Genomic DNA, 14,439 nt, shown 5'->3' on the forward strand with positions numbered 1-14,439 from the left:
AATGAAAGAATAAATGAACATAGAAAAATAGAGGCTCTGCCCTCTGATCCCATATACCCTCTGCCTGAAAATCCCAATGACCAGGCATAGGAATTAGGGAGGGAAGGAAGAGAAACAGAAAAAGAAAGAGAAAGAGAAAGAGAAAGAGAAAGAGAAAGAGAAAGAGAAAGAGAAAGAGAAAGAGAAAGAGGGGTTGGGGGTGGAGGTCGATGGAGGAGCAGGCAGTGAATAGTCAGGCTGCCCTAAGAGCCCCAGGAGTAGTGCAGGGGTCTGGGACACCGTCCCTGACACCCCCCACCCCACCAGGAGACAATCAAGCACAGAATTCTTTCAGCAGCCCCAAGAATCCTTCCTACTTTGACAGCTGGAAAGTCCATTCAGGATGAAAACATCCCCGCTCTTCCTTGGGTTGTTTTGTAGCATTCTAGAGTGGATGGCAACAGGACAGGGACCCTGAAAGGCCCTCCCAACAGAGAGCCCCCTTTGAATCATGGACAGGGAACGGTCCTGGTAAAACCAGCGTTCAGGTTCTGGGAGCAAGAAGAGCCCGGCCTCCAGGCTCCTCTCCTGAGGTCTTGCCCTGCAGTCAAGCAGTTCCTATGCTGGACCAAGCGTTTCTCTTTCTGGCACGTGAACTCCCGTGACAGGCAATTCAACAGACGTTCACGCAGGGTCTATCAGGGTGCCCGATGCACAGGAGATGTACAAGTAGACACTCCATAGACTTGAAGGAGAAAAACGGGTTTCTGCTCTCCTAAGACTTTATAATCCAGGCGGGGAAGCAGATACCTACGCCATGAACACAGCACACATCAGGATAAAATCAGGCCTTGAAACGAGGCCCAAAGGTTCGAGGCAAGAGGGAGCGGGAACTTCATGGGGCCCCTTTCACCTCCTCCCTTCCAGCTGGGCTGGCCTTGAGCATCATGGGGCACCTCCAGGAAGGCCAAATCAAGCGTTTGCTAAATGTGGGCACGTTTTCAACCTTGCGTGCCTAGGGTGTCCTTATTCCTAGGCCCACACCGATATTCCAGACAAGAGTCCGGCGCGTTCACCCCCACCCCCTTCCTCAGGGTGAATTTACTGCCTTCCTTTGAGGTCCCTTTATCTGCCCCCCTACCCCCCCTCCTTTTGATTCAGGATGTGTTAGGGAGGCTTGGAGGTCAGGGGCTGGGCTGTTGAACCAACCCGGTACAGGGTCTAGCACATAGCAGGTCGGGGGTAAAGAAATAGCTTTGATGACAGCAGGCGGCACGGCGGGCAAGGATCACCATCCGAGAGATAGGCCGGCCCGAGGGCCGCCGCACCGAGTGGGTGGGTGACCTGACCCGGGGGAAGGCGGTTGTGTCCCCACCCCGCCCACGCACCCGGGCCCCATGGGCCGCCCCGCCCCGAGCAAACCTTCGCTCTGGGATGTGGATTGCGGTGGGTGGCGGGGCGGATGGACGGGGGAGGGGACCCGGGGAGGGGGTCCGGGCCCAAGTTCACGCCTCCCGCCCTGCATCCCACGGTCAGCGGAAGCGACTCTTCCCCACCGGTGTCTGGCAGGGCCGGGGGCGGACTCGCGCCCCAAAGAGCCACGGGCCTCCCCGCGTCCACCCCTTTGATCGCCCCGCCACCCCAGGCCCCCTCCCTCGGCCCCGGGGCCGGTATAACTGGGGGTCCGCGCCCCTCCCTGCGGCGCACTGGGGTCAGACAGCGATGGCCACGGCAGGGTCCCGCCAGCTCCAGTTCGGGGACAGCACCGCGTTCCCGTCGTACCGCCCCGCGCAGGCCGGTGGGGCGCTCCCGCCGCCCCCGAGCCCCGCCGCCGCCCTGCTCCCCGCGAGTCCCTCGGGCCACGGCCCGGAGCGTGGCGCCCCGGCCGCCTTCACCGGCTTCGTCGGGCGAGGCCCCGGGCCCGCCGCGCCACCCTGCGCCGCCCTGGGCCCACCTGGGCCCCCCAAAGGCGCGGCCGCCCCGTCGGTGTCGCAGCGCCGGAAGCGCACGTCGTTCAGCCCCGAGCAGCTGCGGCTACTGGAGCTTGTCTTCCGCCGGAACATGTACCCCGACATCCACCTGCGCGATCGTCTGGCCGCGCTCACCCTGCTCCCCGAGTCCAGGATCCAGGTGAGCGGCCCGCCGCGGCCCCGCGCGATCGCGGGCGTGCCCTGGGTGGAGGCGCCGGGGTCAGCAGCCGGGATCCCGGGGCAGCACCCCGGCGCCCGCTGCCTTACCAGACCTTCGGCGGGCGACTCCCCTTGAGCCGCAGTGTCCTAGGCTGTAAAATAGGGACAGGATCAGTACCTACTGCATAGAGATTTTTAAAAACGAAGTAACTCAGGCGCGCACTCAATGACTTCTATCTCATTAAGTATATATAATAAGGGCCCCTCCCAGGAGGCTAGCCGGTCCCTTGAAATGGCCAGAAAGTCAATCCTCAACCGGAAGGTGATGGATATATGTTCACACTTATTCCTTATCCACGAAGAACAGACAGATGAGGCGCAGTTGGGGTTTCCCCAGGGGGAGAAGGGTAGCTGAGAGAGGGCAGGGCTGGCTCTCTAAGTTACCCCTGGGCCCCTAGGCCACTTTTCTTGGCAGGCATTGGGGCTGGAATTTTGGTTCGAAAGGGTGTAGCACCTTGAGGCAAAGCTGGAAGCAAATGAACCTCTTATCACAGTTTGAAAAATCTATTGCAAGGTACGTGTATTGGCTAAAGTAGTTGCGACGAGAGTCCTGGAGCGCGGTGGTGATGAGAAACCCGCCTTTATGCCTGTTCCTCTGTAGAACCTGGGTCTGACTCCAAGGGCAGTTTTAAGCAGGAGCCCTCATTTGAAAGCTGGGAGAGAGTGGGCTTGTTTTTCTGCATCCCTGGTGGAATACATCTGTCAGTTCTGACAGTTGCCACGCAGGCTTCCTAAGCAGGACACCCTCAGTATTTGTTGGGAAATAGCGAGCAAAAAAAAAATAATTGACAGACGTGAAGTCCACTGAGCAAAACACCTCCTGGATGAATTTGACAAAGGAGTATATGTGCTTTAAAAAACCGATTTTCTAAATTATTTTAATGATCATCTTTAAGCGTAGTAGCATTTCTCCCTCTAATTCGAAGTGTTTCTATTTCTGTAACTCCAGCTTTTATTGCAAAAGCCCCTAAATCATGCTTATACAGAACGAAGCGTTATTCCAATTTTGCAGCTGGGAATGGTGAGGCGGAGACAGCCAGGTGCTGAGCTTCTAAGCAAAGGCCCGAGTGTTTTCTGAAAACCAGAAGGTTCTGTCTGAAGCAGGGAGCCAGGAAATGTTAGACTGGAACTTCTCCTGAACTGTGAAGGTAATAGCAGCGTGAGGACTCCAACGCAAAGCAGTTTTTCCGTCCCCTCTTCCAGGTGTGGTTCCAGAACAGACGTGCCAAGTCCCGGCGTCAGAGCGGGAAGCCCTTTCAACCTTCAGCCAGGCCGGAGTCCTTCCTCCACCACCCTGCTCATGGACCTGAAGCGAAATGTTTGAAGTCCCAGCTGCCTCTGGAGGTGGATGTGAACTGCCTGCCAGACCCCAACATGGTTGGAGGGGGCAGCTCTGACCCTAGCTCCCAAGGTCAGAATTTTGAAACCTATTCTCTTCTTCCTGAAGACATTGGCTCGAAGCTGGACTCATGGGAGGAACATGTCTTTTCCTCCCTTGGTAACTCTTGAGGATTCTAGAATTCCAGATAGGATCAGGGGAGCCATGACTGACAGCCGGGGAGACACACATCAGAATATTGTCCCTTCTGGCTTCCATGTTAAAGACACATCCATGTGAACGCTGATGATGGTTTTGACAATCATCTCTCACCTGTGAAGCTCCTTCTCCTAGGAACCTTTACCCAGGCCCAGTTCTTTCTCTGTAGCACAGCCGCCCTAGTTCTGGCATTCATTGTAATCTGTGCATCTCCAAATCTGCACCTTCAATTCGGTCTCCATCCCTGCTCCTTGCCAGTCCTATTCTTATGTTTTGGATTGGATTTTCAGAGCTCATTATCTTCTTCACGAGAACGCCTCAGCTTGACTCAGTTTCCCCTTGTGCTTGACAGCTGCTGTCTTCTCATGCTTCCTCCAAGGCATCTCATAACCGTAAACTCTCACCCAGCTCCTTCAATCCTCACCCTGTCACCAAGATTTACTGCTTTTTAAATGTGGTCTGTCATCTTTACACTTGGTAGTAGCTGCAATGCTTCTGCATCCAGATTATTTGAGGAGCTCCGTGCCTCTAGCTTCACAACTTTTAAAAAATTACTGTTTAGAAATCTGTAGTCGCCTCCAATTGCTATCAAATTATAAAAATTTGGTTATCCTCCCAGGTAGTTAACTGACATCTGTAGCCTCCAGGGCAGTTATGCACATCTTCCTAGGGTCACCCATCCACAAGTTATGTGTCTGTCTCAAAGCCACTCCTTTCACTTTTGGAACCAAACAAATACCTCTCTCTTTCAAAACACTGGAGACCCTCTTCTTCCTGAAGTCTGAAACTTCCTCTGATCCCGATTTTGTACCTGTTACTTCAATCACTCTGACGTTACCCTTAGCACTTGTTTGCTGTACTTCTGTCCAACTTTAGTGGGTTTATTAAATGTTTTCCACCAATGTTTCATTGTAATTCTATTTAAATGAATTCAGTCCTGTAGACAGCACTTAATATAGTGATTCGCTTCGCTCCACAGTTGCCCAGTACATATCACGTGGCCATGAAAAACATTTCTAAGAGAAACAAGTTTGTGGAAATGTCGTTTATAGCCAGTCATCTTTTATCAGCAGGTCACTGTGCTGAGAAATTGAACTTGCTTAAAACCATCTTTGGCTTGTTCAAAGTTTAGTCACATGAATCTTTTGGCTTTAGATTTCTCTTTCCCAATTTATACTTGAAGAATGTATGTAAATTACTGTTTCTAAGTTAGCCTGGGATATATTATTTTGATATTTTGAGGGTTTTCAAATTCCTGAGGGCCAAAGGAAACTGTTTGTGTGTGAGGTAACCAGGGGTGAGGTTTCTTTGGAGGAGGCTCGTGAAAAGCCATGGTGAGGGCCAGGATTCATGTGTGATGGTTGCCAGAAGTATGAGCTATGATGAATGTCAGAAATTGTACATACCAGTTGCCCTGACTTTCATAAAGGTGTTATTCAAACAGCTTGCACTTTTCAGAGTAGCAAATCCACTATGAAAAGCAACAGGACATAGTTCAGGCTTTAGCAGCAGACTTGACCTCTGAATCCTTGAGAACTGTCCGAAACCAAAAACAAGATACATATGAGCTATTATTATTGTGCGTGCTTCCTGTGTGCCAAACATTGTGCTCAGGGCCTGCTGTGGGGGTGGCCAGGTCTCACTGAGAACTTCCTTTGCATTTTGACTTGTGACGTGGCCAAAGATGACACAAATACATTCATAAGACTGAAAGACATAGAACACCTTAAACTTACAGTCCATTAAAGTAAATCTTGTGATTAGCTCTTTAATTGTCTGCTTGCGTTTATATTGTATTGTTCTGTTTTTCCCAGGGAACAATTTAAAAATCCAAACACTAAAAAATCTTGTCACATTTCTCATTTTTACAAACTGTGGGATCTTCTAAGAACAGTAGTCTGTACTCTTTCAAACTCCGAAGAGACCGTAACTGCTAAATGTGTTACAGGCATTATATGGTTGGTCCTCACACCTGCCATATAAGGTAGGGACTATTATTGTTTTAAAGATAAAAAAACTTAAGCAGTGGTTCACAATCACACAGCTAGTAAACGAGAGCCAGGGCTCAAACCAAGGACTAACTCAGTCCACCCATCTAACCACACCCCATCTGCTGTTGCCTATACTGGCCTGGCCATTTCAGTCTGGACTAATGATAATGTGATTGGTTTGAAAGCAACCCCCTATGCAGAATTTCTACATCCACGTGAGTACTGTCTCATCTTTCAAAGCAATCATCACGGAAGACCATACTTTTATTCTAGTGGCGCTAATGTTGCCTAAGAGCTCTTTTGAAACTATTTGTTCATTCATTCCACAAATATTTGGTGCCGATGAACACTTTACCAGGGCCTGGAAATAAAATGGTGAGAGTCAGAAACCGTCCTTGCCCTCACTGAGCAAAGCGGGCAGCAGGGAGACGAAAGAAGAAATATAAAATTGCAAATGTGACAAGTGCTAGAAAGAGAGGTACGTGAGGACCTGGAGAGGATGTGTTGTGGTCAAGGGAAGCTTCTGAGAAAGTGATGATGAAGGTAAGATCTGTAGGATGGTGAGAAGGGAACACAGAGGGCATTGACTGTGCAAAAGTCCTGTGGAGTGACGAGCAGGATGGAGAAACTGGTAGGGGAGGCCTCGCATCACATCACATGGCTTTGAGGGTCTTGTACGAGTTCTGAATTTGCCCTGAGAGCCACCAGACTTTAGATGGGGATAACATGATCAGTTCTGCATTTTAAAAATATCACTTAATGACGGCTGCACTTGAAAATGGCTGAGTGGATGCTAGGAGATAAGTTAGTAGATGACTGCAATGTGCCAGGCTACTGATGGCAGCTGGGCTGAGTGAGACTAGTTAACAATGAAGACGGAGAAAGGTGGATGAATTCAAGTGAAAAAATTTAATAGGCAAATCTTTTGGTATATTTTCAATGGTAGCAAGCGGATATGATTTTTGAAGTAATTCAGAACCAAATCTACCTAACAAATGATGTGCTTGTTTGCTAAACCTGGCTTTGATAGCTGTCTTTAGAGCTCTAAATATGTGTTTAGTAGTGGCAGCATCATTCAAATTAATGTACAGCTGACCCAAAATGACTACTTTGAATTACATGGATTTCTTCTTCCCAAAACGAATAAAATTCAAATATATTCTTAGGCACAGTTCCTGCCATCACCACATGATGGCACTGAAAGACACGGACAGAGCTTAATTAAATGTGTGCAAAATGAGGTATAATTTAAGTGTGACAAGTAAGCCTTAGGAAATGTGAAGTGTAAAAAAAAAAGAAGGTAAAAAAATGCTTACCCAATTCTAGGCAGAATATATTAAAATCAACCTTTCACGATGTCTATAGTAAGCCAAGTAACGTACTTGCTTAGTGTTTTACACAGTAATTGACTCAGGGATGGAAAATAACCTCTCCTTAAAATATTGGATGGTACTGTAATTCAGAATGACTTGATAATTAATCTATACTGTTTCCCCTAAAAATAAAACATACAATTCTTTAAAATGTCCTAAATAGAAGGAATACTTATCAACTTACATTAACTGAATGAAAATGTAGACAATATTAATTTTCATAGATCAATTTATTTAGAATTACAAATATTAAGAATAAAAGATTTATGCATTTCCTAATTAACATAAGTTTAGCTAAATATAAACTCTGCACTAAAGTTTTGCAGTGGCACAATACCAACAAAGAATATGGAAGCATTTTTAAACTATACAAAAATTTCAAATGGAAAATAATCTTGTTTCAGTTTTATTATACATTAACATATAAAAGCCTCATTTTATGAGACATCTAAAAGAATCAAAGCCACTTCTACAGCTACGACTTAAACTCCAAATCTGAAAACAATTTATATTTTGACTTTATAATATTCTATATTAAAACAAAGAAAATTCCAAGTACACACTTTTTACAAGGTTAACATTTTAGGCAGAGTTTTCCTTTAAAAAAAACCCCCTAAAACTAAAAATAAAACCACAACCAAATACAAACCATTTTCCTGCATTTCACAGCACTGGTTATTATATTTGTTTTCCTTATAAAATCTGTTTACTTTATAAATTGTGTACTGTTAGATTTTAACCAGTAATCTGGTTTCAAAAGTTGTGCAAATAAACAAAAAAATATGAAAATAGTGTGTTATCAGTCTTTTTTTTTAAAATAAATCTCATAACAATAGCACTTTTTGCCCTGAATTGATGGGAAAAGACATGCCCAATCCACTTGCTGAAATTTAGCATTTTGCAAGTAATGCTTTTTTCCTGCTCCTTCATTTTCTTTCAACAAAGGTTTCTTTTATAAATTATGATAAATTAAAATATTTACTATTATAAAATGATCTACAGATCCATGTCACCTTGCAAGTATATATCATATATACTTGTAAAGTCCACATTTTCCATCTACATTCCAGTGCCTTCCTTCAAACTCGGACTTCCCATATCTCACAATGCTGTCTTTTGAAGACTGAGATGGTGATCACTGAATGAATCGGAGTTGTCTTTCGAGATGGAATTTCCACACTGCCACGCATATGTACAAAAAGACCACGTTTCTTCATGTTCTCCTCTGCAGTTGTCTGCATGTGTTGGGTTGAATTCATGCACGTTAAAAAAGTGGTCAATGTATTCTTCCATGAAGTTATATTATGCTCAGATATTTTCAGTTTAAAAATACTTGCTAATAAACACAGGTAACACAAGCAATGCTACTGCAGCTGAATAACGAAAGAAAAATAAATATAATGCTGGTCAGCAATGCTGGTTTAAGAAGCAGTACAGTATATTAAAACGCCTTGTTTGGAGATTGACATTTCCCTTGTTTTCCAGCAGTTAGGTTATTTGGTGTTGGAAGCCTACATAAAGGAAAAGAACTTCTCGAAAACCACGTCCTATGCAGTTGGAGTAATTAACCTACTAGTCCCTGTTGGTGTTATTTGCTGCAAAGGCATGTAAGTTTCCCATCTGGCTCAGGCCGCTCTGAATATGTGCAACGTGGATTTCTACATTATTCTGAAAGCAACTAAAGAAAGGAGAAACACAGTTAATTGCTTGATTTTACAAAATTAAAAACAAATTTTTAAAAAGGAAGAGCTGAATTTTAGTTAGGAAAGAGCTAAGATGATGACCCCAGGCAAGGAAATGTCCCCTTTGCATTAGCCCTAATCCTACGTCAGGAGGAATTGAAAACTAAGCTCGAAAGAAGCCAGGAGTCACAGAGTGCTGGAAAGAGAGGATGAATCTCTCTTTTATCGGGGAAGCTTTATTTCTAAGTTGAACCTCCAGGCTAAACCAAAACCTACATATTATATGTCTTCTGATTCCTTTATATAAAAAACACATGTGAAGTTCCTATTCTACCAATAGACTGGATATAACTGAAAAGCTCTTCTACAATTTATTTAAAGGATACAAATTATTATATAAATACGTACTTCACAAATATGCATTCTTAAAGCTTGTACTGGAAATCACTATGAATTGAAGGTAAGAATGATTAAGGTACATCTAATGAATTACCTGATATTAGAAGCATCTATTGTACTCTTGATATCATTTAATGAATCTGTAAGTGATTTGAACTGGAAGGAATTCAAGTCTCCTCCTTCTGCTAGACACTAAAGGAAAAAATATTTCAAAACTTAATTGAATTATAGTTCAAATACAGACAAAAAATACCTGATATAATCTATGGATTATAAATTTTCAGCAACAAATTAGCATAGTTCGTTTAGGTGTAAAAATGAAAAATATTTTCTCGGCAATTTACCTTAATTTGTAATAATATAGCTGTAAGCCTGGAGATTAAGTCTGTCAGATTTTCATTTTCAACACAAGGCTGTCCTGTGGAGGAGTTTGCATGCCGAACAATTTCCTGGGCTTCTTCCTCACACCTTCGTCTCATATCTGTGGGCTGATCTGCAGGCTGGAGCCCCTGGTCTGGAGCAAGCTGAATGTGGGTGATGGAAATGTAAGGGGTACACTTGTAAGGCCACGATCATTTCTGTGAGTTTGTACCCCATTTTCAGATTTGGATTTTTACGAAACTAGCATTTATAACAAAAATGATGCTCGCTCTTACCTGAGAAGTTTTTTTTCCTATAACCGTTTTTTTTTTTTTTTGAGCCATCCTGCCACCTGTTGGCAGCTCAGCGGCAGCTCAGCTCGGGCCAGGACTCGAACTGCTGTTGCTCAGAGCTCGCACTCTTAAGCGAGCTCTTAACCAACTGAGCCACTTGGCCAGTCCTTATAACAGTTTTTTTTTTTTTCAAATTAAAGTTTATTGGGGTGACAACTGTTAGCAAAGTTACATAGATTTCAAGTGTACAATTCTATAATACATCATCTATATATCACATTGTGTGTTCACCACCCAGAGTCAGTTCTTTTTCCATCACCATATATTTGATCCCTTTACCCTCATCTACCACCACCCTCCCCAACAGTTTTTTTTTTATTTTATATTTTTGGTAACTTTTAATTTTGATATAATTTCAAACTTCTAAAAAAAAATAGAACAAAAAACTCCCGATAACCTTTTATCCAGATTCACTGTTTATGGCTTAGTTTACTTGCTTTAACATTTGCTCTCTCTGTTTGTGTATATATAATTCTTCTCTCTATATACTCTTTATCCCTAAATACTCCAGTTTGTATTTCCTAAGTACAAAGATATTCTCTTACATAAGAAAAATGCAATTATCACAATCAGGAAATTTCACATTGACATAATACCATTTTCTAACAGTCCACATCCAAATTTCATCAACTGACTGAATGATGTCCTACACGTCGCTATTTTTCCCCTGAATACATCTAATACCAAGTATATTAGAATAAAGGAATCTAATCTCTTTGGATTCCTTTATTCTGGAACAGTTCTCCAGTCTTTCATGACCTTGATAATTTTGAAGAGTACCAGTCAATTATTTTGTATAATATCCCTCAACGTGGGTTTGTGTTTCCTCATTAGACTGAGGTTATGAGTTTTGGCAGGAGTGCCACAAAAGTGATGTTGAGTTCTTCTCGGTGTATCATGATTAGGAGGCACGTGACACTGATCTGTCCTATTACTGGTGATGTTATCTTTATCACTTGGTTAAAGTACTGGGTTGTCAGAAAAGTCATGACGCATTTTTGCAACGAAAAACATAGAAAAAAACACGTCATGACTTTTCCGACAACCCAATATTTAAGCGTCTGCCAGACTTCCCCATAGTAAAGGATTTTTGTAATAAGTATTTGTGAAGAGATATTTTGAGGCTATGTAAAGATTCTGTACCTCATCAAACTTTTTACCCACCAGTTTTAGCATCTATTGATGATTCTTGCTTTTACCAATCATTACTATGATGGTTGCTAAATGGTGTTTTTCTCTTTTTTTTTAAGCTGAGCCATCCTGCCACCTGTTGGCAGTTCAGCGGCTGCTCAGCTTGGGCCGGGCATCAAACCGCTGTTGCTCAGAGCTCAAACTCTTGAGCGAGCTCTTAACCAACTGAGCCACTCGGCCGGCCCTTGTTTTTCTCACTTTTATCATTCCTTCTACATTTATTAGTTGGCATTTTACTGTAAGAACTTTCCTTGACAAATTAATTAGTTTATTAAAATTAGTATGGACTCATGGATCTTATTTTAATCAATGGGTTATAATCTTTCACTATAATTACTTATGCTGAAGCTCAAATTGTCCCAGATTTGGCCAATGGGGACCCTGTTAAGCTGGTTCCTTCTGACATGTCCCCATATATTTGGGGGCACATCTTACTTCCCTGGCACAAGAAGACGGTCCAGGTTCATCTTCTACTTTCTCTGCCTTAGCTCTGGAATCAGTCTCGTTTTCCAGGAGCCCTGCTTCCTTTTATTGGAGAACAGTGTTTAGAAGCCAAGATCTGGGTGCTAGGTGTGTTCACTGCCATCAGGGTGTCACTGCTCTGGGCTCTCCCAGCAGACATACACACTCACTCATATCCATATTATAAAAGTAAAATGAACCACGAATTCCTACTGATTCTTCCTATTCTAATCCAGCACCAGTATTCATTCTAGTTTTCCCTTTCTTCCTAACTCCTTTCTCCAACAGCGAGATACCTGACTCCTATTACTCTCAATATACTTATTTACTCATTTGCTCAATCCTAGAATACAGTTTCAGAATTGCTAATCCTGACCACTATGAGAAAAAACCCTACCAACTAAAGTTCAATATTTGTTTAAAGCTCGGTTTACCTTTAGACTAAGTATATATAGTCAAAAAACTATGTTCAAGTTATGTGGGTTAGAGTTTGTTATATTTGTGAGCTCATCCAAAAAAACATACATGGTCTTGCACGTAGTTCAGTTCATTCATTCTCAATGCTAAGTAATATTCCATTGTATAATTTTATGATAGTTTATTGATTCATTCTAGTATTGATGGGTATTTGGATAAATTCTAATTTTTGGCTTAAGGAACAATGATGCTGTGAATTTTCTAGGGTCTATCTTTTGGTAAATACCGTTCACATATCTGTTTGGTATGTACTTAGGAGTAGAATTGCTTAGTCACAGTGTTCTTTCTGATATGTTCTTATCTGAAAATCAATATTGTACTTCCACAAGAGCTTTGTGAAAATTAAATCATTTTACTTCATCAGCAAATAAGCCTATCACAAATAACCTTGTGTACATGATGAAATTATACAAAAAGACTGATGGGCAACCCACTTCTGATGTATCATCAGCTTTGTTTTGTGTCGTCTTGGACTGCTTGCTTTGCACCTCTCATGGAGAGCTGCTAGTACAGGGGGAGAAATCTATTTGCTAGGACAACACACACTGCTGTGTAGGTAAGTGCCAACTACCAGGAAAATAAAAATAAATAACTGATGGCTCGAGGAATGAGCAAATATGCTCAGAGTTTAGTAGGTAAACACAATTTATTCCCCTCAGTTCAATTCATGTGGATTGACAAGATCACCAATGGCAGATCTTTGGAACTTACCTATGAGGCTAGTACCATAAAAAGCTAACTGTTTAAGAATCTCCCATCACAAATAGAGGTGGCTTACTGGAAACATAAAACCTCTAAGAGTGCAAATGCAGGAGCGTTCTAAACTCATCTTAATCATTTAATTCTTACCTTGTAATAAGAAATTCAAATTAGGTGAAACTGTTGAACCACCTTTACATATATGTAATTTTATGTGCATGATAATGATAATTCACGAATAACCTGATTATATGTTTGAAGTTCAAGAATCCATAGTTTTAATGTAAAGTTTAAAGAGGGAGGAAACAAAATTGTGCACACAGCACGATCATAACTTTCTGAGATATGTATATAAAAAAATAAAAAAAGACTAAAGGGAAATAAACCAAAATATAGTCTTTGGGGTAGTGGAATTAAGAGTAATTATTTTCCTGGATTTTTCTAAATTTGGGGGGAGATCTATATCATCTGTATTCCAAACAAACAAAATCAACAGAACTGATAGGTCACTGGGTATAAGGCACTTTTTGACACTAATGCTGTAAAGAGTAAAAACGTATATAAAATATAGTTCTGCTAAAGGCCCTTATAAAGATATTCGCTTAGTTTGGGTTTTCTAAAATATGAAGGTAACAGTATTAAGCCCCTCAAGAGAAATTCATGCAAATTACCTACCTCATAGCAGTACTGCTGAACTTTATGCAAAACTTTGTTTAGGTCCTTGTTCAGCTGTTCAAGCTCTAGCACAATTGTTGCATATCTCCGCTGAAATTCAATGCCGATGGGCATGGAATATGATTTCTGAGCAGAAAAAAAAAAAATCAGATTTTAATAAGTTTTTTTTAATCAATTTATCAGTGCAATTTCAATAATCTAATAGGAGATCTGACTTATCCAAAACAAACTAAAGGTAATTAAAATTGTCTATATTCAATGTTACATTTCTTGTGTGTGATAACGGTACTATGTATTGTTATTCAGGAGATTGTCTTTGTTCTTAGGAGCGTCCTGATGTATGCCATTTACTTTTTTAAAAAAGGAGATCTTATATAGAGAAATTAAATGAAGCCAAATTGTTGATTCTATATACATGTTCCTTATATTAGTCTTTCAACTTTTTCATAAATTTGTCATTTTTCAAAATAAAAAGTTGGTAAAAACTTGTATGTATTCATATGAAGTGTTCTAGTTATTTAAACTCAATTGATTCTGCATCTGGAATGGATTCAATGTAGCGTTAATGTTAAGAGCATGGGTGCTAGAATCAGATTATGTACGTTCAAATCCCAACTCTATCCCCTACTAGCTATGTGACCTTAAGCAAGTTCCTTAATCTCTCTGTGCTTCAGTTTCCTCATCTGCAAAATGGGGTTAAAAAGAATATATACCTAATGGGATTATGGCAAAGATGAAATGAAATAATACATACTCACATAGAGCCTTCTGCATAGAAAATGCTCAATAAATATTAACTGTTACCATCCTTGCCATCATTCCACATTTGCTTCCTACCAGTAAGTGTAAATGGACTTTGATTCTATTTCCTTTCCCCTCATTATAATACTTGCAATAAATCACTCTATCCATTCCATTTCGGCTACAAATGCTGCAGTGCAACTTCTCCAGTCGAGCCAAAGTTCCCTACATTTCTTTTTTCAGAGGATTTCTGAGAGAGCAGACCCACATGTACTGGGTCCGCCCACCTGCTCCTTCCAGGAAGTACACTTAAGGAAGGGAAGAATACCTA

General features: G+C 41.9%; 2 protein-coding genes across 3 annotated transcripts in view; one reads left to right on the forward strand and one right to left on the reverse strand.

Annotated features, from left to right (window-relative positions):
• The first annotated feature begins 1,701 nt into the window (after positions 1-1,701).
• On the forward strand, positions 1,702-4,371 carry MIXL1 (Mix paired-like homeobox). 2 transcript variants are annotated; one of them, XM_019659031.1, is made up of 2 exons: positions 1,702-2,109; positions 3,348-4,371. In XM_019659031.1, exons 1-2 carry the CDS (start codon positions 1,702-1,704, stop codon positions 3,675-3,677), a joined length of 738 nt encoding a protein of 245 aa, XP_019514576.1. In that variant the 3' UTR covers positions 3,678-4,371. The 2 variants fall into 2 exon arrangements, with proteins under 2 accessions (XP_019514576.1, XP_019514577.1); XM_019659032.1 differs by having other exon boundaries at positions 3,372-4,371.
• Positions 4,372-7,286: 2,915 nt separating this feature from the next.
• Positions 7,287-14,439, reverse strand: part of LIN9 (lin-9 DREAM MuvB core complex component) — a 45,286-nt gene continuing 38,133 nt past the window's right edge. The window contains exons 11-14 of the mRNA XM_019659015.1: positions 13,368-13,493; positions 9,495-9,674; positions 9,245-9,342; positions 7,287-8,747 (exon numbers count right to left, since the gene is read on the reverse strand). Coding sequence (XP_019514560.1) covers positions 8,642-8,747; positions 9,245-9,342; positions 9,495-9,674; positions 13,368-13,493 — 510 coding nt within the window. The 3' untranslated portion in view covers positions 7,287-8,641. The remainder of the gene's footprint in view (positions 8,748-9,244; positions 9,343-9,494; positions 9,675-13,367; positions 13,494-14,439) is intronic.

This window comes from Hipposideros armiger, unplaced genomic scaffold, assembly GCF_001890085.2.
Source record: "Hipposideros armiger isolate ML-2016 unplaced genomic scaffold, ASM189008v1 scaffold_293, whole genome shotgun sequence".
NCBI classification, from domain to species: domain Eukaryota; kingdom Metazoa; phylum Chordata; class Mammalia; order Chiroptera; family Hipposideridae; genus Hipposideros; species Hipposideros armiger.

What these genes read in the sequence shown, in the direction of transcription:
- MIXL1 (XM_019659031.1), top strand. Translation starts at nt 1,702, where the DNA reads ATGGCCACGGCAGGGTCCCGCCAGCTCCAGTTCGGGGACAGCACCGCG. An exon ending in TCCCCGAGTCCAGGATCCAG is followed by an intron (nt 2,110 to 3,347) that starts GTGAGCGGCCCG and finishes TCCAACGCAAAG; the next exon opens with CAGTTTTTCCGTCCCCTCTT.